Here is a 24,145-nt window from a genome sequence, read left to right as displayed (position 1 = left end):
AGGATGGATTTATGAGCCATTGTTGTCATGCGAGAGATTTCGTTTTTGAACGTTTGGAGATACAACTAAAGCTTTGAGTTTGTATTTCGGATATGATGGTTGTGGGGACCCAATCTTTTTTTGGAGAAGACTTTCAAATTTCTATATTTCCAAATATGATAGCAAACTATCCATTTTGTTGCTTGCCATATGCAATTTCCGAAACCATCTGCTGTAAAGGATTGTTTGTTGATTATGGCATCTTCAATGCTTGTGATTGAGGATTGTTGTTGATTCCACCATGTTAGGACAAGGTTCCAAATATTCGAGGAGAAAGGGTAGTGAATTATGATGTGTTCAGTAGTCTCTACATGTGTGTTGCATAATGGGCAAAGTACGGTATCGAGGTCTATGCCTCGTTTGTCAAGTTCAGTCCTCACCGGGATTCTCTTTTGGATGGTTCTCCAAGCGAAGATGTTGACTTTTTGAGGAGTGTATTTGTTGCGATTCAATGTGATGTTGGAGGAGTTTGTGCCGAATTTTAAATTGTTGATTATGAGTTAGGGACTTTGTTGTGAAAGTACCAGAATTGTCCAAGATCTATTTCCAAGTGTCGGGGCGATCGGATAACGAGACATTCGATATTAGATTACTGATTTCCTTTATTTCATTTAGGAGACGTCCTCTTGGTGTTCGCGTCCAACTCTAAACACCGTGTGATGAACCATTTATAGAGTTGATTCACACCATTTATAGAGTTGATTCTTTCGGCAACCGAAGCGTCTTTATTCGTTTCAATCATGTAAAGTCTTCGGAATTGAGAGCTGAACCGCTCATATCCGCACCATGTATCATTCCAAAACTGTATGCTTTCGTCGTTGCCAATATTTTTGATGATTGAGGATGTGAAGTTTGCTCCAAGATTGTCCGCAATCTTTCCAGCTTTAATAATTTCGTTCCAAATTGTGCGACCTGAAATATTCCTACATGAAACGTTAGTGTCCAACCCCCCTCCCACCCCATAGATACTAGATATTATTTTAACCCATAAAGAATTATTTTCATTTTTAAAGCGCCACCACCATTTACAAAGAAGCGAGATGTTTTTACTAAAAAGAGATCCAACATTTAAGCCGCCTTTGTCATGTGGTAAAAAGATTTGTTCCCATTTAATCCAGTTGATTTTACTTTCGGATTCGGACCCATCCCAAAAGAATTTACGTCTTTTAGCTTCAAGTGTGCTAAGGATGGAAGATGGGGCATGGAAAAGTGAGAGGTAGTAGAGTGGAATACTACTAAGGATGGACTTGATAAAAGTCGAACGACCTCCAAAAGAAATGGACTTTGCCTTCCAATCTGAGAGCCTTTTGTCAAATTTTTCAACAATCGGCTTCCAAGATGAGGCTTTAGAGGTGGGGACGCAAATGGGCAGTCCAAGGTAAGTGAAAGTGAAAGGAGAAGTGCCAGCTGAACAGTTTATGTAATTTGCTATTTGGATAATTTCAGATTGAGGTACACCGATTCCATATAGTTTGCTTTTTTTAAGATTAACTTTTAATCTAGATATTTTTTCAAAACATTTGAGGAGTTTAGAGATGTGTTTTGCGTTTCTTTTGTTCCATTCACCGAAAAAGATTGTATCATCGGCATATTGTAAGTGTGTTACACAAACATTATCGTGTCCAATCTTTAGACCGTGAAGATGGCCCATGGATAACGCCCTTTTGGTCAAAATATTAAGACCTTGCCGCGATGATGAAGAGAAAATGGGAGATTGGGTCACCTTCTCTAATGCCTCTTTCAGGGATGAATTCTTTGGTAGGTGACCCGTTAATGAGAATGGAAATAGATGAAGAGGCAAGGCATGCGCTTATAAAGCTGATCCATTTATCGCCCGAAACCCATACATCTCATCGTGTTAAGGAGAAACGTCCAATCGATGCAATCGAATGCTTTTTCGAAGTCTACTTTGAAAATAAGGCCTTTTTGTTTTTTACGTTTTAGTTCGTCGATGATTTCGTTTGCAATTAGTACGCTGTCGAGTATGTTTCTTCCTTTTAAGAAGGCCGTTTGTTCACAGCCGATGACTTTGTAGATTACTATGCAAACTAATTTAACACACCTTAACGTTATTAGTTAATCTTGTGTGTGGTAAACTTTTTTTTAATGAACCATGTCTTGACGGTTTATTTTTGAATGTAGCTTACTATGAAGCAATTCAACTTATTGGATTCTTGCAGACATATTAGCTTTCATGAGAGATCAGGTAGAGTATCTCAAGAACATGGTTGTACCATCCTGCATATGTACCTCAAGCCTCGAGGTTGTACTTTTGATATATAAGCAACAAGTGTATCTTCAAACTCCTAATAAATCTATAATTGGATAATCACCAACAAAAAAAAGTAGAATAATAATTTTGATAAAAACTAAAGGCTACAAAAATGTTACCTCATGTATGTTGAATAAAATACTGGAGTTCCAAATGCGTTAGGCCTACATGGTAGGCCTGGGAGGGATCCACTCTAGATGTCACATGCTATTATAGATGGGCAAAAAACCGGATCCATGTACGATCCGAAACCGGATCCATCAAGAAAAAAAAGGATCCGAGATCCGATCCGGTTCCTAATCGGTTCTAGATTTCAGCCGAAACGGGATCCAAACCGGATAAAAACCGGATTTTATCCGATCCGTTTTTATCCCGATCCGATTTTTTAAAAAATAGCCTTTTTTCCGATTCTACCCTTTTTAATGTTTTTTTGACCATTTTAGGCCCACAATATGTATTATAAATAGATGGTAGTGTTTTGGTTGAAAACACACCTAACAAACGCTCTCAAATTTCTTTCTAAATCATTAAACATGAGCGTCTTCGATACATGTGCAGAGTGTGCAGCCGAACATGACGCAAAAAAATTTAAGGGCCCAAAATTTTAAAAAATAGTAGTTTAATTATAATAAAATGGCAATTATTTGTGAATAAAATAGATTGCTACGCTTTTTGAGAATTTTTTTTGTATTGATAATTTTTATAGTATTATCTTTTTCTATATTAAAAGATTTCATTTCTATAGTGGGGACCTTTTTATGTATTGATCTGGGCCCTCGAAATCGTTGAGACGACCCTGTCTCTAAACACTCTCTAATGATCTAATCACACTATAATTACTCTTTAATATCTACTTACTTATCATATAATGGATAATTGACAAGCTTCCGCTTCCGATTTCACTTACGTTCGAACATCTTCACATGGTTACACATGGCTGATATTGACTATAAAAAATATACAAAGCGAAAATGTGACGTTTGGCTTAAATTCGAGTTGTCTGTAATGAAGGATGGTAACGAGAAAGCTCGTTGTACACAATGTTCAAAGTTCCTAGGTGTTTCAGGTAATAGTACGTTAAAAAACATCTTGACGAAAGTTGTATCGCAAACGCAAAAACCCGAGACAAAAAACACTTTGGGCCGATGGTTCGATTTTTGATTACGATGTCGTAGCTCTTCGGCAAGATTTGTCAAGGTTTGTCATTCAACAAGGGCTTCCTTTCAACCACTTCGACAATTCAAGGCTTACGGAGCTAATTCGGAATCGAGTACAACCGCGATATAGCAATGTAAGTCGTACTACCATAAGACGTGACACCTTTAAATTATGGAAAAAAACCAAAATCGAAATAATTATAGGTTTTCGAACATATAAACATAATGTTTCTATAACCTGTGATGTTTGGAGCGCACTACATAAAAACACAAATTCTTATTTAGCCATTAATATTCATTGGTTTCATTCCGATTCGTGGTTTTTAATAAAACGGGTTATCGATTTTAAAATATTTGGTTATTCGCAAAATCGAATTCTAGTCGGGAAAAAATCCGGTCGAGAACCGAAAAAATCGATTCCGAAAAAATCCGACGCCGAGAACCGGAACTGGTTACGGAGAGCTGCTATTTTAAAAAAATTGCCCATTTTATTCTTGTGTTTTTCACTTTTTGCTCGTTTCATCCCTGTATTTTATTTTCTGCATTTTTCATCCTTAAAAGCATTTTAAAGTCCTAAATTCATCCCTCACTCTAACGAAGGTTAATTGAATCCGTTAAGACTATTCACAGGGGCTATCCACGCAATCTTTAACTATCTAAATTACAAAAATCAATTCCTTCTTATTAAAAGTCAAATAACAAGATCACTAAATATTATATACAACCCATCTACCTGGTAAGCAAAAACAATCCTCTGGTCCCTTTCAGGCTCAACAGCTTCCTTTTTATCTTTTAGTCTCCTGCCATGTAAAGAACTTCAAGCATAGTGAAAATAAATTCAAACAAGAACACTAATGAATATGTAGTGACATTTTTCATAAATCAAATGCACAATATTTCCACAATCGTTTAAACAAACACATTTAAGGAAGTGCTTAAATGGTTAATCCACCATGGCAAAGACTCGATTGAATATAGAAGGTACAGCATGACCATGAAGTGTGTCAAGACTACCTTAACGTGGATAGACGCTTATCACCATTGCATTCTATATGAAATCACTCTATACATGTATATACGAGCATCGTCTACAAAGCTACAAGACTGAATCCTTAAGTAGCCTGATTCATATAGATATTGAAATTAATATTCGTCAACATGATTTTCATTCATCAAAATAGAAACCTGGTACCAACTCACTAAAAACAAGATAACAAAAATACCGATCCCATCTAGAACATGTAAATGGACAGAATTCGTTCCTAAGGAAAGTTAAGCAAGATAGGTATATCCAAGTGTATAATTACTTCTACAATATTAGACGGAAAGATAAGAGACCTAAAAACAGCAGTCCCCTTCAAATAATTATATCCAGGTGTATAATTACTTTTTATCTTTTTTTCATTTAATTAGTTGAAAATTACGTTGATAGTCTCTGTAAATAGTTTTAACAGACTCAGTTAATCTTCGTTAGGGTGAGGGATGAAATTGGGACTTTAAAATGCTTTTGAGGATCAAAAATGCAGAAAATAAAACACATGGATGAAACGGACAAAAAGGACAAAAAGTGAAAAACACGGAGACGAAATGGGCAATTTTGTCTATTTTTTATTTAATTGAAAAATAAAACTAAAAAAATAAAATCATTTGCACACTTTTTAGAAATAAAAAGTTGAATGTTGAGTTAGAAGGATACGGAGAGCTGCTATTGTCTCTTCAGATCAGATTCAATTGCGCCGTTATAACTCTCGGTTAGTGTTCAATTCATTTTCTCATATATACAATATCATTTACTACATTCTTAATGCATTCTAAATTTACGGTCAGCCTTCAATATAATGCTAACTGAACATTTTTTTTATGTGCGCCCACCAACTGTTTGATGAAATGACTGTGAGGTCAAATGACTTATTTTCCTGAGAAGATCCATGTTTTTTAATACACCATCATGATCAGGATATGTATTAACATGTTTTATTCCTAGATCAAGTATTTTTTACTTTATTAAAGGTAGGTTATATTGTGTATAGACTAAGCATGATTATGGATATTGAACATGTTAGCTGTATGATTTCGTTGTAGTTAAGAAACAATGGCATCCCGATTACAACTCCCGGCGGATGATTCGGTTTTGATACGCGTAACTCATTCTAATCTCAAGACTTTTTTTTCTGAAGTTAGGTTCTCACTTGAGGTAACGTAGTTGCTCGTTTGTTAATGTTTTTGAATAAAATTTAAGTAATTTGATTTAACCTTTTTTATTTTGTGACGTTGTTAGAGCAATGTAGAAGCAGTTAAAGACAAACTTTGGAAAAAATGTGGCACTGCTGTTACTTCAATGTGCCTTGAACTATATGATGATACTGGTGCTAAATTATCAGACTTAAATGATAATACAAGACCTTTTGGCTTCTATTCTCCACTAGACGGGTTAGTTTTCCAAATGTTTAATATTTTTCAATATTTAGTTGGAAACGTTGTCTATGTTCAGATTTCAATAAATTTGTGACTGTCTCGGTTATACATGATCGATGAATTGTAGATATCGCCTGCATATTATTGATCTGGATCCAACTTCTGTAACATCTGGTGGTTGGTTGGAGGATACTTCATTGGTGGAGAAATACAAGATATCTGATGAGGCGTATGACAAACTTGATGGTAAAGGAAACTCATTTTTAATATTGTATATTGTATTTGTAGTTATCGTAAAGCTATTTTTTTGTTATATATCTCGTATGAGTTGTGATATGGTTACAAATGTTTGCAGGTACATATAGAAAGTTTAAGGAGAAGCTTGGACCTCGAACTAATTCTGCTCAGGCCTCTAAAGTGAGCCAACAAATTTCAAAGGTAACTTTACATTAGAAAAATGCTAGTCTGTGTTGTATTGTTGATGTGACTGTTTCTTTTGATTGTTTGAGCAGACAGATGATGACTATATGAAAGATATTTCTATGAATATCAAGGTATGAAATATTTGTATTTTTTCAGTAATACTTTTGATACTCCACTTGACAATAGGTCAAACACAATGTTGAATTTGATTATGTGTTTTGTTTTATTGTTCAAAAACATAATAGGTTGGGGACAGGTGTGAAGTTGAACCAGGGGAGAAAAGGGGTGTTGTAAAATATGTAGGTAAGGCAGAAGGGCTTGGAGCTGGTTTCTGGGTTGGAATTCAATATGATGAACCGTTGGGCAAACATGATGGCTTGTAAGTGAACTCTAAATCACTTTTTTTGTTGTTGTTATTCGTGCAAAATAATTTGTATATTTTTATTTGTTTATTACTGTGTATGAATGAATATACAGCAGGATGTATTTAGCATACTTGTATAGTACTCTAGTCTATTAATTTCTCTTATAAAAGTTCATTCGCTTAACGTCTTGATTAGAGAATGTAAGATGTCGGGGTTTAATAATGTGTCAAAATGTACTCATGTCACTAGGGTTGGGTCTTTTTTTTTTCTGTTACAAATATATAATGTGAAAAATATGATTTAGAAAACTGTAGCCTCCCTTATTAGGTGAAAGATATTTTTTTAAAGGAGCTGCTTTATGAATTATTTTTTTTGGGTGATGTTGATAGGGTGAAAGGAACACGCTTCTTTGAGTGTCCACCACTCCATGGAGCGATGGTTAGACCAGATAAAGTAAAGGTTAGCATCTTTTTAAAACTTGTATCCTTTGATGTTTACATACATTAACCCGACGAAAGTATAATTGTGGTTTAAAATTACCCTTATGCTGTATGTGTTGGCAATCATCTGTATATGCTTTCTTTGTTTTTTTTACGTATGACGTTTTCCAGGTCGGAGATTATCCTGAAAGAGATCCCTTTGAGGATGAAGAAATATAAGAGTGATGATAGTACACGTATTACATGTCATATCTGTTTGATGAGAATTGTACGTATTCATGTTGGAGTTATGATCATTGACTAATTGACTAATTGCATCTATCTTCTGCATTGGAGTATTACCAAAATGTTCCTTTTTTGACATGAACTTTGTAGAATCTCGTTACTGATCCTTTCGACCATTTACCTCTTTAGTAACTCAAGATGCTTATCTTATGAATGTTAAGTTGCAGATGTAGTCATACAAACTCTTATTAGTTTGATCAGGTTTTGTAACATGAATGGTCCTAGTCACCATCACTATTAACTTGACCAAATTTTTTATGTTAAAGGAAAATGTAAACATCACTTCAACTTGACTAAATCTTATGTTAAAGGAAAATTTAAAACATTAGTTAGCTTTGGGTGAGAAAATCCAAATTTTCATTAACTCCTCCAACTATAACTAACCTACCTTTTAAAAACAAATTCTGTATTTCCATAACATCTAATTCCTAGTACTAGTAATAGTAACTAGTGTCGTAATAGGACAATTTCCAATCTTTATCTTCACTAGAAAACGTACGGAACACCTCTTCAATGGCGTTGAAACGACAAGTTGCACCATTGATGCTCATCAACGTTATGTTACTGACTTTAGTTTCATCAAATCCTAATACAGTTTCACGCTATGCCGAGTTCGTGTACAAAAAATGTCGAAATGAAACTCATATTCCTCAAAACTTGTTGTCATCCCTCCTTCAAGAACTTGTTGAAAAATCCACAAATTCAAAGTTTTACCAAACAAGCACCGGAGATGATACATTAGCGGTTTCAGGCATGTTTCAGTGCCAACATTACCTTACTAACGACGATTGTCATGATTGCATAGTCAAAACCGTCACAAGATTATCATGTCCATCGAGCCCTCTCGTTAGGATTCATCTCAAAGGTTGCTTCATGAGCTTGGAACCCGAGCCTGAACCCGAACCTGATATAGGCCATAACAGGGTGTTGATCGGGATTCAAAAAGATTACGTGCAACACAAGAAATGTGGTGAAAGGAAAGCGTTGTTTGATGGATTGGGAGAAATTAGGGACGTGGCGTTTGAGATTGTCGCTAAATGTGTAACTAGTAGTGTCATTGGGTTTTGCGACACAACAAACGAAGGGATGTACGCAATGGGACAATGTGTAGCGAGTTTAGGAGAGTGCGAATGTGGAGAATGTGTGAGTAATGCGTTTCAAGTGGCTCAAGACGAATGTTGGGGATCTGATTCGGGGGAAGTTTATTTGGACAACTGTTTCATTACTTTTAGTGACGACCAACAACTCACTCGGGGTGGAATAAGTTATTCACACGGTACACACTTTTATGATTCGTTATATTTAATTTCAAATCATAGACCGAAAAATCTTTTTGCAATGTAAAAAAGATCACTAATACTAGTTTGATGAGCATATAAATAACAGAACTACAAAATAAAATGTCTGATAGTGTTCTATCTTTTTGAGGCAGAAAACAATGTGAGGGGTGGTTCGGCGAAGGTAGCTGCAATGGTGGTGGGGATCGGAGTTGCTTTAGCTTTATTGTTTAGCCTTTGCTACTGCATCAAATCTTCGAGTAGAAAACATGAAGGTTAGTTGACTTTAAATATGTTGTACTGTACATAGACACTGTGAATCATTGACTTTATTGCCAGTAATCATCTTTTTCATCTGTAGACAGCACAAAATTTTTATAATCAGTTTTGGCTTCTCCCCTTTTAAGTTGTTCATAAATTATCTGTCGGTTAAGGGTTTTTAAGGGCGTTTGATTTAGGCGTATAACTGATAACTAAACTTATATGTGCAGATTGGTGAAGAAGACATTGTGGTTTCAATGTCTTGCTAGTTCTCTTAAAAATATCCTCAAAATCATGGTTGTATGTTTTTGCAACGTTTATGAATGGATTGATGGGTTTTGTAAAATTTCATGCTTGGCTTTGTGTATGTTTTTATATCTGTATATAACTTGAATCTATTGAGGAATAAAATGACAATTCATATACTTATGTTTTTTTCAAGCTTCAAAATGGTAACTCATAAACTCAATTTACAGGCGAAGTGACATAGTAGCGAACAATTATCCCAGCACCAGTTCATTCAGATCTTGCTTTTTTAGCCAACGCTAGTAACTCTTGCTCTTTTATTTCTTTGTCTCTCAACATCATTTCCTTTCGAACTTTGGACCTCATGGCAACAGCTTCTCGAAGTCTCTGTTCCGCTACATATAAAGCTTCAGGAACATTTGCAAAATTAACGTTAATTTTGCACTTCTTCAAGTCCTCCTCTACCATCCGCTGCCAAACGTTTATCAAGTGGAATGGTGTACCCTTTTAGATTCTTCCCGATACATGGAGGAATCTTCCAATGTTGTTGGTCTTTTATGGTAACGGATCCGGGTCCGGGTGGGGAGTGCGTAACCGATACAGGTGGTGACCCGTTAGCTTTTGGTACCCGTTTATGTTTGAACTTGGGTGGGATCTAAAGGGTCCACATGCATCTCCCCCATTCTTCTAATAATAATAATTCTCGAGTTAAATGCAGGTGCTGACTGCTGACAAGGCTTGTACGTCTTTGGGCCAGTTGGGCCAGAAGACGAATCTTTCTTCCGATCCGATCCATATAAAGAGGATATTGAGCATAATAATGAATATCAGGAAAAACTCTTACGCTACACCAACCCCAAATCGACCGTTTAAACCTTCACCAAACCCTAAATCGATCGTTCCAGACTCGACTCTTCACAGATGGAATTCGAGACAAGTGACAGGTACGTTCCTTGAATTCAATTCGTTCTAAACATCAAATCAATTCTACAAAACATAAAGTTTTATGTTTTTATAGGAAAAGAGTTTCAGGTTCAATCTTTTGAATCAATTAAAATCCAAGTTTGTTTATGAAAGGAGGTTAAATCTATTATTTTTGTATGAACAAATTGATTGATTGATTGATTGTATCAGAAAAGAAGAAATGTGGGATGCATCCAGCAGATTAGTATCTCTTGCTGAGTATGGTAAAGGTTTGGTATCGGTATGGGTATCGTTATTAATTATCATTCATTATTAATCATTAAATTATTAAATAATTAATTATTAATTCTTAATTATTGCAGCATTGTCTACAATTTTCCGTGTGTTTGAGAGGCACCATGCTATGGGTGTGTCCTTTGAGACTCCCGTAATTGAATCAAAAGAAAGGTTTAGAAGGATTTACGGGGAAGATTATTCAAAGTTTATTCAAGAGTCAGATAACCTGGTTGACGAGGTTAGTTACATAACTGTTTTGCTTATTGTGTTTTTTGTTTTTGACATATTTGGTCTTTATTTTTTAGGATGGTGAAGAGCTTTGTTTGCAGCAGTATGATCTAACTGTCCCCTTTGCTCAATATGTTGCTACGAATTTTTTATAGTCATTCAAAGCGTACCAAATGGGAACAGTGTATAGGGACAACGATAAATATCTTCTATGTAGTTTTGACATTGCCGGTGATGATGAAGTAAAAGGAAAAGAGATGATGAGCTCCATCTTGGTGATTATGAGGTAAAATTAGTTCCCCTTAAGATAGATCTCTTGTAAAACAACAACATTACATTGACGAATTACGGCCTCTGCTTTCTGAAACAGATAAAGTTGAACCACAGGAAGCTACTGGATGGAATGTTGGATATATTTGGTGTGCCGTGTGAAAAGTTTCGAACCGTTCGTTTAAGCATTAACAAATTATTAGAAGACAATCTGTCGTTTGAGCAGATTAAAAACGAACTGGTAGTTATTATTATTATTATTATTATTACTATTATTACTACTACTGTAGGCTTCGAATCATGTGGTTTCGTTTATTTAATAATAAATGAATAATGAAAATGTTGTGTCAATTTTTAGATCGAGGAGGAGGGCTTAGATGTTGGGACAGTGGATCAAATTGGTTGGTTTGTGTCGCTAAGCGGCAGCCCTAGGGATGTATTGTCGCAAATCAAAGAGCGATATAGTGGAGATCTAAAATACAACGCCTCCTTAAATAAGGGATTGAAACAGTTGGATACTATATTCGAAGTTATAAAATTTTGGGGATTTGATAAAGTGGTTCTTGATTTGAGGTTGAGTTTGGCAAGATGCCCTGACTATTACACGGGTATGATATATGAAGCTCTCTTAAAGAGTGGGACCACAAAGGTTTGTTTTGTTTGTTCCTTTATTTTTTTTTAATTATCTTTTTCTTTTTTTAATATATAAAAAAATAAAAAATAAAAGAAGAAAATTTGGTTAAATAACCTTGTGTGTATGTTTTTGCATGAGCAGCAGGTTATTTCGATTGCTTCTGGAGGGCGTTACGATAACCTTATAGGCATGTTTGCTCCATGGGATGTTGATGCAGTTGGTGTCACTTTTGAATTAGAGCATGTATACGGACTCTTGGAATATGAGGCTGATGTTTACTTTAATAAAGTAAATGCTGCTAAGAGGAAAACGCAAAATAATTCAGTGGATAGAAAAGGTGATGGACGGAAACTAAGCCCCGATTTGTCATCATCGGGTGTGAATGATACATTATTAAACAGCCCGGACCAAAATTACCAGAAGAATCGGGGACACACTGATGAAGCATCAAAGGAGGATGCTGCATCAGTTGAAGCGTTGAAAAGTGCTATTTCCAAGTTTATAGACGACGTAGCTATTAAGGTACTTTATGGTAAGATAGAGCGAGAAAGGAGAGAAAAAGAGGAGTTGAAGATGCAGATGGAGCGAGAAAGGAGAGAAAAAGAGGAGTTGATGATGAACATGGTGCGAGAAATGAGAGACATAGAGGAGTTGACGAAGCAGATGGAGAATGGAAGAATTAAGAAAAAGAGACTACAAAAGGTAACAAAGGAGCTACTGGAGGTATTATTAAGTAAAAAGAAAGTTTTAATTACAAGTTTGCAGTCAGACCTGAAAATGCCAAGTGGTGGTGACTACGATGTATTCTCTTTGGACGAGAAGTAGTAAATCAATCGTTTGCTTCTTCTGGTATTTTACTTAAGCTTCCATGGATGTGTTTATATGTTTTTCTTTCTTTCTTTCTTATACTGTGGCGTTTGTTGAATGCTTCGAATTTGATTTGATGAATGCTTAAAATCAAAATGGTTTGGTGGTGTCTCTCATATTTTGATTTATATATACACCCTTGCCTACCACCACCTATGCTTTAGTAAGCTTTTCTATCTATTTCTTATTTTATTTTTTTTAAACACGTCTACATCATCAAGGTGAGGTGATGGTTAGATCCATTTCCAGAAACACCAAACCACACCTCTATCAGCTTCTTAATACAACTCTTTACATCATAGTGGAATGCATATATGGGGTTAAGATTTTCCAGAAAACAACTGGTTCAAAAAGAGGATCATTCAGTCATCAGTGATGACCCCATTGAATGCATGAGACCGCTTAAATTTTGACTCACCAACATATGATATATCTCATAGTTTACCTTTACAAAGTAAAGGTTAGCGTCACTATTTTAAACTTATATCCTGTGACATTCACAATATCTGCTCAATCATTGTATCACACTATCATATTAACATGATAGAAGTATAATTGTGGGATTTAGTTACTCTTTTGTTTAGTGTTGTAAAAGGGTGATACAATATTTGGTGTTATGTCTTAGCCCGCTTCTTGCGCACTTTGATTGTATTTTAGCCATTCGGCATATGCAATAAAACTTCATAACTTTTATATAAAAAAAAATAATTGAAGGTTTTCGAACATATAAACATAGTGTTTCTATAACTTGTGATGTTTGGAGCGCACCACATGAAACGGAAAATTCTTATTTAGCCGTTACTGACTTACTGCTCATTGGTTTCATCCAATTCGTGATTTTTGATGAAACGGGTTATCGATTTTAAAATATTCGCTTATCCGCAAAATGGAATTCTAGTCCGAAAAAATTCCGAAAAAAATCCGGTCGAGCACCGAAAAAAACCGATTCTGAAAAAATATCCGATAAAAATCCATCGCCAAGAACCGGAACTGGAACCGGTTACAGAGAGATGCTATTTTAAGATATTTTTATTTAATTAAAATAATAAAATCATTTTTGTGTGCGCCCACCAACTGTTTGATGGAATGACTGAGATCAAATGACTTATTTTCCTGAAAAGATCCATTTTTTAATGCATCATAATGATCAAGATATGTATTAACATGTGTGTTTTCTTCTATGTATGACATATTCTTTACAAGATCAAGTATTTTTTACCTCATTAAAGGTAGGGTATATTGTGTTTAGACTAATTGACTAAACATGATTATGGATATTGAACATGCTATCCCGTATGTATGATTTTGTTGTAGATAAGAAGCAATGGCTTCCCGATTACAACTCCCGGTGGATGATTCGGTTTTGATACACGTAACTCATTCTAATCTCAAAACTTTTTCTTCTGAAGTTAGGTTCTCACTTGAGGTATCCTACTTGCTCCTTAGTTAATGTTTTTAGTTTAAATTTAAATAATTTGATTCAACCTTTTTTATTTCACGACATTGTTAGAGCAATGTAGAAGCAGTTAAAGACAAACTTTGGAAAAAATGTGGCACTGCTGTTACTTCAATGTGCCTTGAACTATATGATGATACTCGTGCTAAACTATCAGACTTAAATGATAATACAAGACCTTTTGGCTTTTATTCTCCATTAGACGGGTTAGTTTAATATTTAGTTGGAAATGATGTCTATGTTCAGATTTAAATAAAATTGTGATTGTCTTGCTTATACACCATCGATAAATTGTAGATATCGCCTGCATATTATTGATTTAGATCCAACTTCTGTAACATCTGGTGGTTGGTTGGAGGATACCTCACTGGTGGAAAAATATAAGATATCTGATGAGGCGTATGACAAACTTGATGGTAATGAAAACTCATTTTTAATGACTTTATTAATTTTAATTTTGTAGTTATTAAAAACTGTTGTTATTATATTTCTCGTATGAGTTGTGATATCGAAAGTTTAAGGAGAAGCTTGGACCTCGAGCTAGTCCTGCTCAGGCCTCTAAAGTGAGCCCACAAATATCAAACGGTACTTGGTATTAGAAATACTAGTGTGTGTTGTATTGTTGATATGATTGTTATTTTTGCTTGTTTGAGCAGACGGATGATGACTATATGAAAGATATTTCTATGAATATCAAGGTATGAAATATCTGTATTTTTTCTCTAATACTTTTGATACTCCACTTAACAATAGGTCAAACACTTTGTTGAATTTGATTATGTGCTTTGTTTTATTATTCAAAAACATAATAGGTTGGGGACAGATGTGAAGTTGAGCCAGGGGAGAAAAGGGGCGTTGTAAAATATGTGGGTAAGGCAGAAGGGCTTAGAGCTGGTTTCTGGGTTGGAATTCAGTATGATGAACCATTGGGCAAACATGATGGCTTGTAAGTGAACTCTTAATCACATTATTATTATTATTTTTTAGTTGCAAAATAATTTGTATATTTTTATTTGCTTACTGTGGATGAATGAATATACTGCACGATGTGTTAAGCATACTGTTATAATACTATTGTCTATTAATTTCTCTTATAGAAGTTCATTCACTTAAGGCTTTGATTAGAGGATGTAAGATGTCCGGGTTTGATAACATGTCAAACAGGGTTCATGTCACAATAGTTAAATTTTTTCTATAAATATGTGATGTTAAAAAGGTGATTTAGAAAACTGTAGCCACCCTTATTAAAATAAAGATATTTTTTAGTAAACTGTTTGAGTATTTGGGCATTCAACTTATCAACTACGCTTTAGTAAACTATCTGTTCGGTTTTGTAAATCTAGTTATTGAAATATTATTTTGGTGATGTTGATAGGGTGAAAGGAACACGGTTCTTTGAGTGCCCACCACTCCATGGAGCCATGGTTAGACCAGACAAAGTAAAGGTTAGCGTCATTATTTTCAACTTATATCCTTTGACATTCACAATATCTATTTCATTTATGTTTTGGTATTAAATTTCCCTCGTCTTTTATGTTTTGGCAATAATCTGTATATGATTTCTTTGTTTGTTACTTGTTTCTCAATATTGTTATGTTTTGGACGTTTTCCAGGTTGGAGATTATCCTAAACGAGATCCCTTTGAGGATGAAGAAATATAAGAGTGATCATAGTACACGACGTATTACATGTCATCTCTGTCTGATGAGATTTGAATACCAAAAGCTTAATAGAATCACCATTTTTGAGAATCTTACCTATATGTCTAATTTTGGTGTTGGAATTATGTTCATTGACTAATTGCATCTATCTGTTGCTTTGGAGTATATCTAAAATGTTCGTGTTTTGACATGAACTTATAAAATCTCGTTGTTGAACCTTTCGGCCATTTACCCCTTTAGTAACTCAAGATGCTTATCTTATTAATGTTAAATTAAATTCAGGCGATTTTCAGATTCAGGGCCGTAGTTTTATCCGGTTTTGTACCATGAATAGTCCTACTCAGATCCAGCCAATTAAGTTCAATTTAAAAAGGGCCTTATTTTTTGATCCGATTTTGTACCATGAATAGTCCTACTCACCATCACTTTAACTTGACCAATTTTATGTTAATGGAAAAATATAAAACATTTGTTAGCTTTTGGTGAGAAAATACGATATTCCATTAACTCAACCAACCTAACTTAAGCTACCCTTGAAGAACAAAATATGTTTTTCCATAACTTTTTAAAATCTAGTATAGTAATAGTAACTAGTGTAGTAATAGGACAGTCATTCCAATCTTTAGCTTCATCGAAAAATATACTAAACACCATCTCTTCAATGGCGTTTAAACCACGAGTTTTACCATTAATGCTCATCAACTTTATGTTACTAAACTTTGTTTCATCAAATCCTAGTGAAGTTTCACACTACACCGAGTTCGTGTACAAAAAATGTCGAAATGAAACTCATATTCCCCAAAACTTTGTATCATCCCTCCTTCAAGAACTTGTTGAAAGATCCACAAATTCAAAGTTTTACCAAACAAGCACCGGAGATGATACATTAGCGGTTTCTGGCATGTTTCAGTGCCAACATTACCTTACTAATGACGATTGTCATGATTGCATAGTCAACACCGTCACAAGATTATCAAGTCCATCGAGCTCTCTCGCTAGGATTCATCTTAAAGGTTGCTTCATGAGCTTGGAACCAGAGCCTGAACCCGAACCTGAACCTGAGGGTGATATAGACCATAATAGGGTGTTGATCGGGGTTCAAAAAGATTACGTGCAACACAAGAAATGTGGTGAAAGGAAAGCGTTATTTGATGGATTGGAGGAAATTAGGGATGTGTCGTTTGAGATAGTCGCTAAATGTGTAACGAGTAGTGTCATTAGGTATTGCGACACAACAAAGGAAGGGTTGTACGCGATGGGGCAATGTGTAGGGAGTTTAGGAGAGTGCGAATGTGGAGAATGTGTAAGTAACGCGTTTCAAGTGGCTCAAGATGAATGTTGGGGATCTGATTCAGGGGAAGTTTATTTGGACAACTGTTTCATTACTTTTAGTGACGACCAACAACCCACTCAGGGCGGAACGAGTTATTCACATGGTACACACTTTTATGATTCGTTATATTTAATTTCAAATCATAGACTGAAAAATCTTTTTGCAATGTAAAAAGATCACTAATAGTAGTTTGATGTGCATATATAAATAACAGAACTACAAAATAAAATGTCTGATAGTATTCAATTTTTTTGGGCACGCAGAAAACAATGTGGGGGGTGGTTCGGCGAAGGTAGCAGCAATGGTGGTGGGGATCGGAGTTGCTTTAGCTTTATTGTTTAGCCTTTGCTACTGCATCAAATCTTCGAGTAGAAAACATGAAGGTTAGTTGACTTTAAATATGTTGTACTGTACATAGACACTGTGAATCATTGACTTTATTGCTAGTAATCATCTTTTTCATCTGTAGACAGCACAAAATTTTATTGATCAGTTTTGGCTTCTCCCCTGTTAAGTTGTTCATAAATTATTTGTCGTTTTCAAGATTTTTAAGGGCGTTTGATTTAGGCATATAACTGATAACTAAACTTATATGTGCAGATTGGTGAAGACGACATTGTGGTTTCAGTGTCCTGCTAGTTCTCTTAAAAATAACCTCAAACTATTGAGTTCAAAATCATGGTTGTATGTTTTTGCAACGTTTATGAATAGATTAATGGCTTTGTAAAATTTCATGCTTGGCTTTGTGTATGTTTTTATATCTGTATATAACTTGAATCTATTGAGTAATAAAATGACAATTCATATACTTGTGTTTTTCAAGCTTCAAAATGGTAACTCATAAACTCAATTTACAGGCGAAGTGACATAGTAGCGAACAATTATTCCAGCACCAGTTCATTCAGATCTTGCTTTTTTAGCCAACGCTAGTAACTCTTGCTCTTTTATTTCTTTGTCTATCAACAGGGGAGGCCCGGAGGGGGAACAAAGTGATCGACCGCTCAGGGCCCAAAATTTTTAGGGGCCCAATTTTTTTCATTTATACAGACATAATCGGAGATTTGAAAAGCAGAAACTAGGAAAACACAACTAAAGCAACGAAGGCAAAGCACAATAGGCCCAAAAACAACAATCAAATGTCCAAGAAAAAAAAGACATCAAAGACCACTAGCATTCTAGCAAGGGCGAAAGGGTCTTTTTATTAAATAGTTTATATTATTCGTTAAGGCTCAAAGGCCCTTTTTTTCATCTCGTTCTAGGCCCTCAAATTCTTGGGACTGACCCTTATCAACATCATTTCTTTTCGAACTTTGGACCTCACGGCAACAGCTTCTCGAAGTCTCAGTTCTGCTACATATAACGTTTCGGGAACATTTGCAAAATTAACGTTAATTTTCACTCCTTCAAGTCCTTTCCAATCGGCTACCACACGTTTATCAAGTGGGATAGTGTACCCTTTAAGATTCTTCCATATAGACATACATGGAGGAATCATATTCCAATCTTGTTGGTCTTTTACGGTAACGGGTCCGGGTACAGTTCCGAGTCCGGGTCCGGGTACGGTTCCGAATCTGGGTCCAGGTTCCGAGGCGCGCCTAAAAAACGCGCGTCGAAAACACATGTCGGAACCGCACGTCGAAAACGTGTGTCGGAATCGCGAGTTGAAAATGTTGGTCGATAAAGGACTTGACATGTTATGCGAAGTTGACACTTAACTGAGAAAGTTAACAAAAGTTAATGACAAGGGTTTAGGGTTTACGATTATGAGTTTAGGAAATAAAACTAAAACACTAAACTCTAAATCCTAAACTCTACATCGGGCTATATTTGAAAAAAAAAAAAAAAGAAAGTATGAATGATGGATCAAAAGAAATTCTGCAACGAGTAAAAGTCGAACCACTGACATTTCATATAGGAAGTCAGGTCACCACTAGTACGCCAACTCTTTGTTGTTACATATGTTTGTAACTTGCTACTACCTTAGTAACCATTTTGTACTACCAATCAAGCATAAAATATCTTCTTAAACATACCATTTAGGATTATGATTAGAAAACTAATAATAATACTGTAGTAGTAGTAATAGTAATAACTAGAAAAAATCCGGCCGCGCGTTGCTGCGGCTAGATCATGGTCGTACGGTGGGTGGCTAAAATGCGTTGACGTGGTTGACGTGGTTGTGAGAACAGTGATAATCGCCGATGATTATTAATAACGTTGATAAAACTACAATTACGTGAAGCCTGTTGAACATCTGGCAGCAAGTATGAGAGTGAAGCATTGTCACCGGAGTTTGCTAGTTGGAAGCTCGATTGAGCCCGAAGTAATCAATTGTCGGAACACCAGCACACCTGAAACACCGGAAGCCCCAGGATGAAACAAATTATCCGCAGTGGAAACAGCAGATGTCACCCAAAAACCCCCCACACATTCGGAAAGACACTGACATATTTTGCATCCACAATCTACTGACACAATCATCGTGTCTAAAATGTTTAAATATACCATCAACCTGGAGTTATAATAAGAATTAAGTTAGACTACTGTACATAAGAATCTACACATAAATATCATATACATAAGCCCACAAAAGGCAAATATTAACTGAAAGAAAACTGTAAATGATACCACCTTATAAAATATGAAACAAAGTTCTACAAAAATCGTCATCAGACAAATTAAACGTTTGATTTCAAAAGGAAAAAGTACCACTAAATCCAAGGTTCCTAGTCTAATGATGGAAATCAAATTTAATCCGTCATTTTGACATCCAAATAAGTAAGCTTTTTGAATGTTAAAACTCAGTAATAATCATTAAGTTAGATAATATATAATAGCCACTTTAATCTATCGCATTTGATAAAATGCAGGACGCTAGTCCTCTTGCTCACGACAGTTAAAAAGTTTCGTTAAATACTAACATGTGCTAGAGACATGAGGGCAATTTATAATTTTATAATAAACATCAGTATATCTGTTCATGCATATTTTTTCCAAGGGAAAACCTACACACGAACAACAATGCGAAAGGGTCTAAAGTCGCGGACAACTGTGCGCAAAGTGTGCGTAACCTGGACAAAAGCGCGTGGACAGTTGCGCAAGCGCGCGAACATCTGCGCTAAATATTCATGTACTTAAACCGCATACAACGAATTAAAAGCTCAATAAGAAAAGACAAACCTTCTCAAACCGAACGATAGACGGTAGAAACACGAGACATAATGCATCGGGTCCCACGGATGGCGCCAAATGTTCATGCATATTTTTTCCAATGGAAAACCTACACACGGACATCAATGCGAAAGGGTTTTTTTAGGCGTCAACGTCGTTGATCTCCGGTCCGGTTACCGTGAATAACCCGTACACGAGATGATGATCTCGGAAGGGTGGCCAACGAATTGCCCGTCGGTCGATAGTCGGACCCTATCGACGGCAAAGGGAGAAAAAACCCTACAAGACCCGTAGGTAAAAACCCTAGTGTTGCGATCGTGAAGACGATCGTGGAGAAGATCCGGCGAGAACTGCCGTATGCGTTGCGGACTTGCGGTGGTGGAGGAGTTGCGGTGTGATCGAATGACCGTATGAGGTGTATGCGATTGGGAGCGTGTGAACTTGATGTAGGTTTTGCCCCATATTTATAGATGGGAATTAGGGTTACTTGACTTGGGGCCCAAGTTAATTGCATAGACCCTAATTGGGCCAAACCCTACGTCATCAAGTCCCCCAAGTTCGGTATGATATTTTTGTCAAGTATCGTATCGAACTTCTCATTATGCTGCGGAAAATAAGTTCACAGGAGCTTGCGCAAACAACTGTGCGTAAACCCGCGAACATATGCGCAAAAAACCGCATGCAGAATGCGTGGGAAACCGCATGAACTAGCATGCGTAAAACCGCATGAAAATTGTGTCTAAAGTCGCGGACAACTGTGCGCAAAGCGTGCGTAACCTGGACAAAAGCGTGTGGACAGTTGCGCAAGCGCGCGAACATCTGCGCTAAATATTCATGTACTTAAACCGCATATAACGAATTAAAAGCTCAATAAGAAAAGACAAACCTTCTCAAACCGAACGATAGACGGTAGAAACACGAGACATAATGCATCGTGCCCCACGGTGGGCGCCAATTGTTCATGCATATTTTTTCCAAGGGAAAACCTACACACGAACAACAATGCGAAAGGGTTTTTTTAGGCGTCAACGTCGTTGATCTCCGGTCCGGTTACCGTGAATAACCCGTACACGAGATGATGATCTCGGGAGGGTGGCCAACGAATTGCCCGCCGGTCGATAGTCGGACCCTATCGACGGCAAAGGGAGAAAAAACCCTACAAGACCCGTAGGTAAAAACCCTAGTGTTGCGATCGTGAAGACGATCGTGGAGAAGATCCGGCGAGAACTGCCGTATGCGTTGCGGACTTGCGGTGGTGGAGGAGTTGCGGTGTGATCGAATGACCGTATGAGGTGTATGCGATTGGGAGCGTGTGAACTTGATGTAGGTTTTGCCCCATATTTATAGATGGGAATTAGGGTTACTTGACTTGGGGCCCAAGTTAATTGCGTAGACCCTAATTGGGCCAAACCCTACGTCATCAATATCAATAAATAATCTTTCAAACTATCTGTAATGGCCAAATACCAAATTACAATCTTTTCTAACACTTATAATTCTACAAACATCTATAAAAAAAGGACACTATTAAAAACCATGTCATCCATAATCTTAAGTCTTCTAATTTCATTCTTCTAATCTTAAGTCTTCTAAAATCGTGTGACGTTTAGATATTATAAGTAAAGTGATGTTTCTGTCAATATGAAGATGTTTATGGTGCTACTGGTATTACTCGAATAGCTGGGATATGTACAATCAATGGGTTGGTTATAATCACATAAAGCCCAGATCATATAATATATATGGTTCATGTAGCATGTTTATGTAGTCATGTTCACATATACTTTGTATAACATCTTCTAGGCTAGGTTATTTTTCAACTAATAGGTGGTTTAGAAAAAAGAGTAACCTGAGGTTGTGTTCTGTTTGGGGCCCATGGCCGCGGCAGGCAACCCTACTTGGGGGTCGCACGTTGTTTCACGATGATTTTTGATACAGGGGATAACTTCCGAACACTCGTGCTCCAATGTGAATCGGCCTGTTGGACATCTGCTACTTAAAAAAAGAAAAAGAAAACTTATGAATGATCTAAATTTCAACATCGAAAGACACAAAATCATAGATGAATTAACTCGGTTGCAATATTTTAATCATACATTACAAACGTCTAAGATCTTCAAGCATATTTTAAATAGTTATGAGAGTGATAGGTTCCAAATTAATGTGATATTCTATAATATCGCCCAAAGAACTTTTAGCTTAGGTTTGGTGCACTAATAGGTCATATTTTGAAAAGACGGAAAAAGTATTGAAGCTTGACACCCCCTTTTGACATGAGACTTTGACATCACCTTAGTCTTGTAGCTAATTTAAAAGCTTTTAGATTACCTAAATTAGATTATTCATAATATACTTTTATTAAGGCCTCAAAACTTGTGCTTGTGCAAATGGTTGATTTTAATAGTTTGACACTTATATAAGAAATGTTGATTTTGAGAGTTAGAGCCATCCAGTATGCAAATGTAGATGTTATGATGTTTAGTCAATGCAATGTTGACTAAATTTAGACCCATTCAAGCTACTCATGTGGATTTTGTTAGCAATCTGTAAAATATTTCATGCTATACATGGTTAAGGCTTTCAAATTGTTATACTTGCATATATGTGTCATTAATGTAATGTAGCAACTTGGACCCATATAATATCTTACTGTTTTTTTTAATTCTGTTGGCAAGTTTAATGCTACTTACTTGGCCATTATCTGTAGAAAGTTGTATTTTTACAAAGTAGCAATTTGAACCCACTATACATAGATTTGTAACTAATAAAAGAGTAACCATTTAAAATGTTAGACATCATTTGTATATTTTATTATCAGCTATGGTTATCTTTGCTATATAATACTAACTATTCATATTGATGGATAACTAACAGTGATAATGTCGAAAAGGAGTTTTGGCATAAACATTAAACTTCTTCTCGTACCTAAGAAACAATACAATACTAATTTAAATGTGACTCATATGATCAAACTATAACACAATCAGAGTAGACACAAAAGAAAAAAAATGATTATACTGGAACTTAATGAATAGAGCATTAGAGATACCAACTTGACCCATAAGAGAAATTCATGGTTCCAACGTTGAGACTGATTCTTGTGCCGGAGCCCAAATATTGCATTTTGAGCAGAGCTGAAAAGAAGCCATATACATATAATACACACATTGAAAATACATAATACACTTTATACTAACTATTTGTCCAATCTATTCAAAGGAAAACAAACTAAAAGAAACACAAAAAAAAGCATAAACTAATACAATCACTGAACATATCTCAAAAAATTCCTCAGATTCTTATACGATATGCTCAACATAAATTGGTCTCAAATAATCCCGCTGTGATCTCGTTGACTTATATCGGTCGAATATTAATTCCAAGTCATTTTTTCAGATTGAGTAAAATCAATCTTTGAAGATCGTCTATTTAACAGAAAATTTTCCCAAATCAGGTTCACGTAACCTTTTAGTACAAAAAATTACTTGTAACAACGCGTCATATAAGTTCATGAATTATAAAGTTACAGGTCTGAAAAGCAATTAGTTCGAGTCAAACACCAATCATGAAACTATTTCATATTTATCAAATTCACCACATTTTTTTGCATTGAAAGATCACTGAACATAAATGAAAGCTATAAAGGACTATAATATTAAGAATTAACAGAAGTTAAAAACATTTTTTTCCGCAATACATCGAAAACAACTGAGCAAACTAACAACAAATTTACACGATATCAAACACTATTGGGAGCAAATTTATACGATATCAAACATTATTGGGAACAAATTTATGCACACATTAATTGAAGACGCAAAACAGAACGAAATCAAACGTAATTTTGAGCAAAATCATATGAATATGAAAACCTATAATTGGAACCATGGAAAATATGAGTAACCAATAAACGGAATTAAAATGCAAACCTTTGTAAAAGAAGTTCAGACGACATTTGTGAATCTCTGGTTGTCCGAGACCCTAATTTCCTAATCGCAAACCCTAATTTTGTAAAGGGCAGCCCTACTTTTGTGATGAAAATCGTCAGTAGATTAGAATATTAGATAGAAGAGGTAAAGATTGTCCTACCTCGGTCCAATTAGATAGTCCTTTTTTGTTATGTTTTTTTATTTTGGCTTGTTCCA

The 24,145-nt window shown here is 35.7% G+C and overlaps 5 protein-coding genes and 1 long non-coding RNA gene across 9 annotated transcripts; 5 read left to right on the top strand and 1 right to left on the bottom strand.

Annotated features, from left to right (window-relative positions):
* The first annotated feature begins 5,120 nt into the window (after positions 1 to 5,120).
* Positions 5,121 to 7,474, top strand: LOC139867315 (tubulin-folding cofactor B-like). 4 transcript variants are annotated; one of them, XM_071855677.1, is made up of 9 exons: positions 5,121 to 5,219; positions 5,551 to 5,662; positions 5,747 to 5,898; positions 6,011 to 6,129; positions 6,239 to 6,300; positions 6,396 to 6,437; positions 6,552 to 6,685; positions 7,061 to 7,130; positions 7,283 to 7,474. In XM_071855677.1, the coding sequence occupies exons 2-9, from the start codon at positions 5,561 to 5,563 to the stop codon at positions 7,328 to 7,330; spliced, it is 729 nt and encodes a 242-aa protein (XP_071711778.1). In that variant the 5' UTR covers positions 5,121 to 5,219; positions 5,551 to 5,560; the 3' UTR covers positions 7,331 to 7,474. The 4 variants fall into 4 exon arrangements, with proteins under 4 accessions (XP_071711778.1, XP_071711776.1, XP_071711777.1 ...); XM_071855675.1 differs by having other exon boundaries at positions 6,239 to 6,321; XM_071855676.1 differs by having other exon boundaries at positions 5,141 to 5,219; positions 5,556 to 5,662; positions 6,239 to 6,321.
* Positions 7,475 to 7,909: 435 nt separating this feature from the next.
* On the top strand, positions 7,910 to 9,172 carry LOC139868968 (plasmodesmata-located protein 2-like). The gene is made up of 3 exons (XM_071857302.1): positions 7,910 to 8,672; positions 8,829 to 8,948; positions 9,165 to 9,172. Exons 1-3 carry the CDS (start codon positions 7,910 to 7,912, stop codon positions 9,170 to 9,172), a joined length of 891 nt encoding a protein of 296 aa, XP_071713403.1.
* A 1,700-nt stretch (positions 9,173 to 10,872) lies between these two features.
* Positions 10,873 to 12,337, top strand: LOC139868967 (uncharacterized). Its single transcript, XM_071857301.1, has 4 exons — positions 10,873 to 10,894; positions 10,979 to 11,119; positions 11,237 to 11,527; positions 11,654 to 12,337. Exons 2-4 carry the CDS (start codon positions 11,012 to 11,014, stop codon positions 12,335 to 12,337), a joined length of 1,083 nt encoding a protein of 360 aa, XP_071713402.1. The 5' UTR covers positions 10,873 to 10,894; positions 10,979 to 11,011.
* Positions 12,338 to 13,549: 1,212 nt separating this feature from the next.
* LOC139867316 (tubulin-folding cofactor B-like) lies at positions 13,550 to 15,610 on the top strand. Its single transcript, XM_071855679.1, has 9 exons — positions 13,550 to 13,608; positions 13,694 to 13,805; positions 13,890 to 14,041; positions 14,133 to 14,256; positions 14,342 to 14,398; positions 14,492 to 14,533; positions 14,648 to 14,781; positions 15,211 to 15,280; positions 15,449 to 15,610. Exons 2-9 carry the CDS (start codon positions 13,704 to 13,706, stop codon positions 15,494 to 15,496), a joined length of 729 nt encoding a protein of 242 aa, XP_071711780.1. The 5' UTR covers positions 13,550 to 13,608; positions 13,694 to 13,703; the 3' UTR covers positions 15,497 to 15,610.
* Positions 15,611 to 16,157: 547 nt separating this feature from the next.
* On the top strand, positions 16,158 to 17,908 carry LOC139868965 (plasmodesmata-located protein 2-like). The gene is made up of 3 exons (XM_071857300.1): positions 16,158 to 16,932; positions 17,093 to 17,212; positions 17,796 to 17,908. Exons 1-3 carry the CDS (start codon positions 16,158 to 16,160, stop codon positions 17,906 to 17,908), a joined length of 1,008 nt encoding a protein of 335 aa, XP_071713401.1.
* Positions 17,909 to 18,698: 790 nt separating this feature from the next.
* LOC139867318 (uncharacterized) lies at positions 18,699 to 24,063 on the bottom strand. The gene is made up of 4 exons (XR_011765801.1): positions 23,930 to 24,063; positions 23,059 to 23,134; positions 21,850 to 21,989; positions 18,699 to 19,341 (listed from the first exon to the last, which is right to left on the bottom strand). It is a non-coding gene; the product is annotated as an uncharacterized lncRNA (long non-coding RNA).
* Positions 24,064 to 24,145: the final 82 nt, after the last annotated feature.

The sequence above is a fragment of the Rutidosis leptorrhynchoides genome, chromosome 9 (genome assembly GCF_046630445.1).
Source record: "Rutidosis leptorrhynchoides isolate AG116_Rl617_1_P2 chromosome 9, CSIRO_AGI_Rlap_v1, whole genome shotgun sequence".
Taxonomy (NCBI): domain Eukaryota; kingdom Viridiplantae; phylum Streptophyta; class Magnoliopsida; order Asterales; family Asteraceae; genus Rutidosis; species Rutidosis leptorrhynchoides.
The sequence above is the reverse complement of the archived record's forward strand: the minus strand, read 5'-3'. Positions and strand labels throughout refer to the sequence as shown.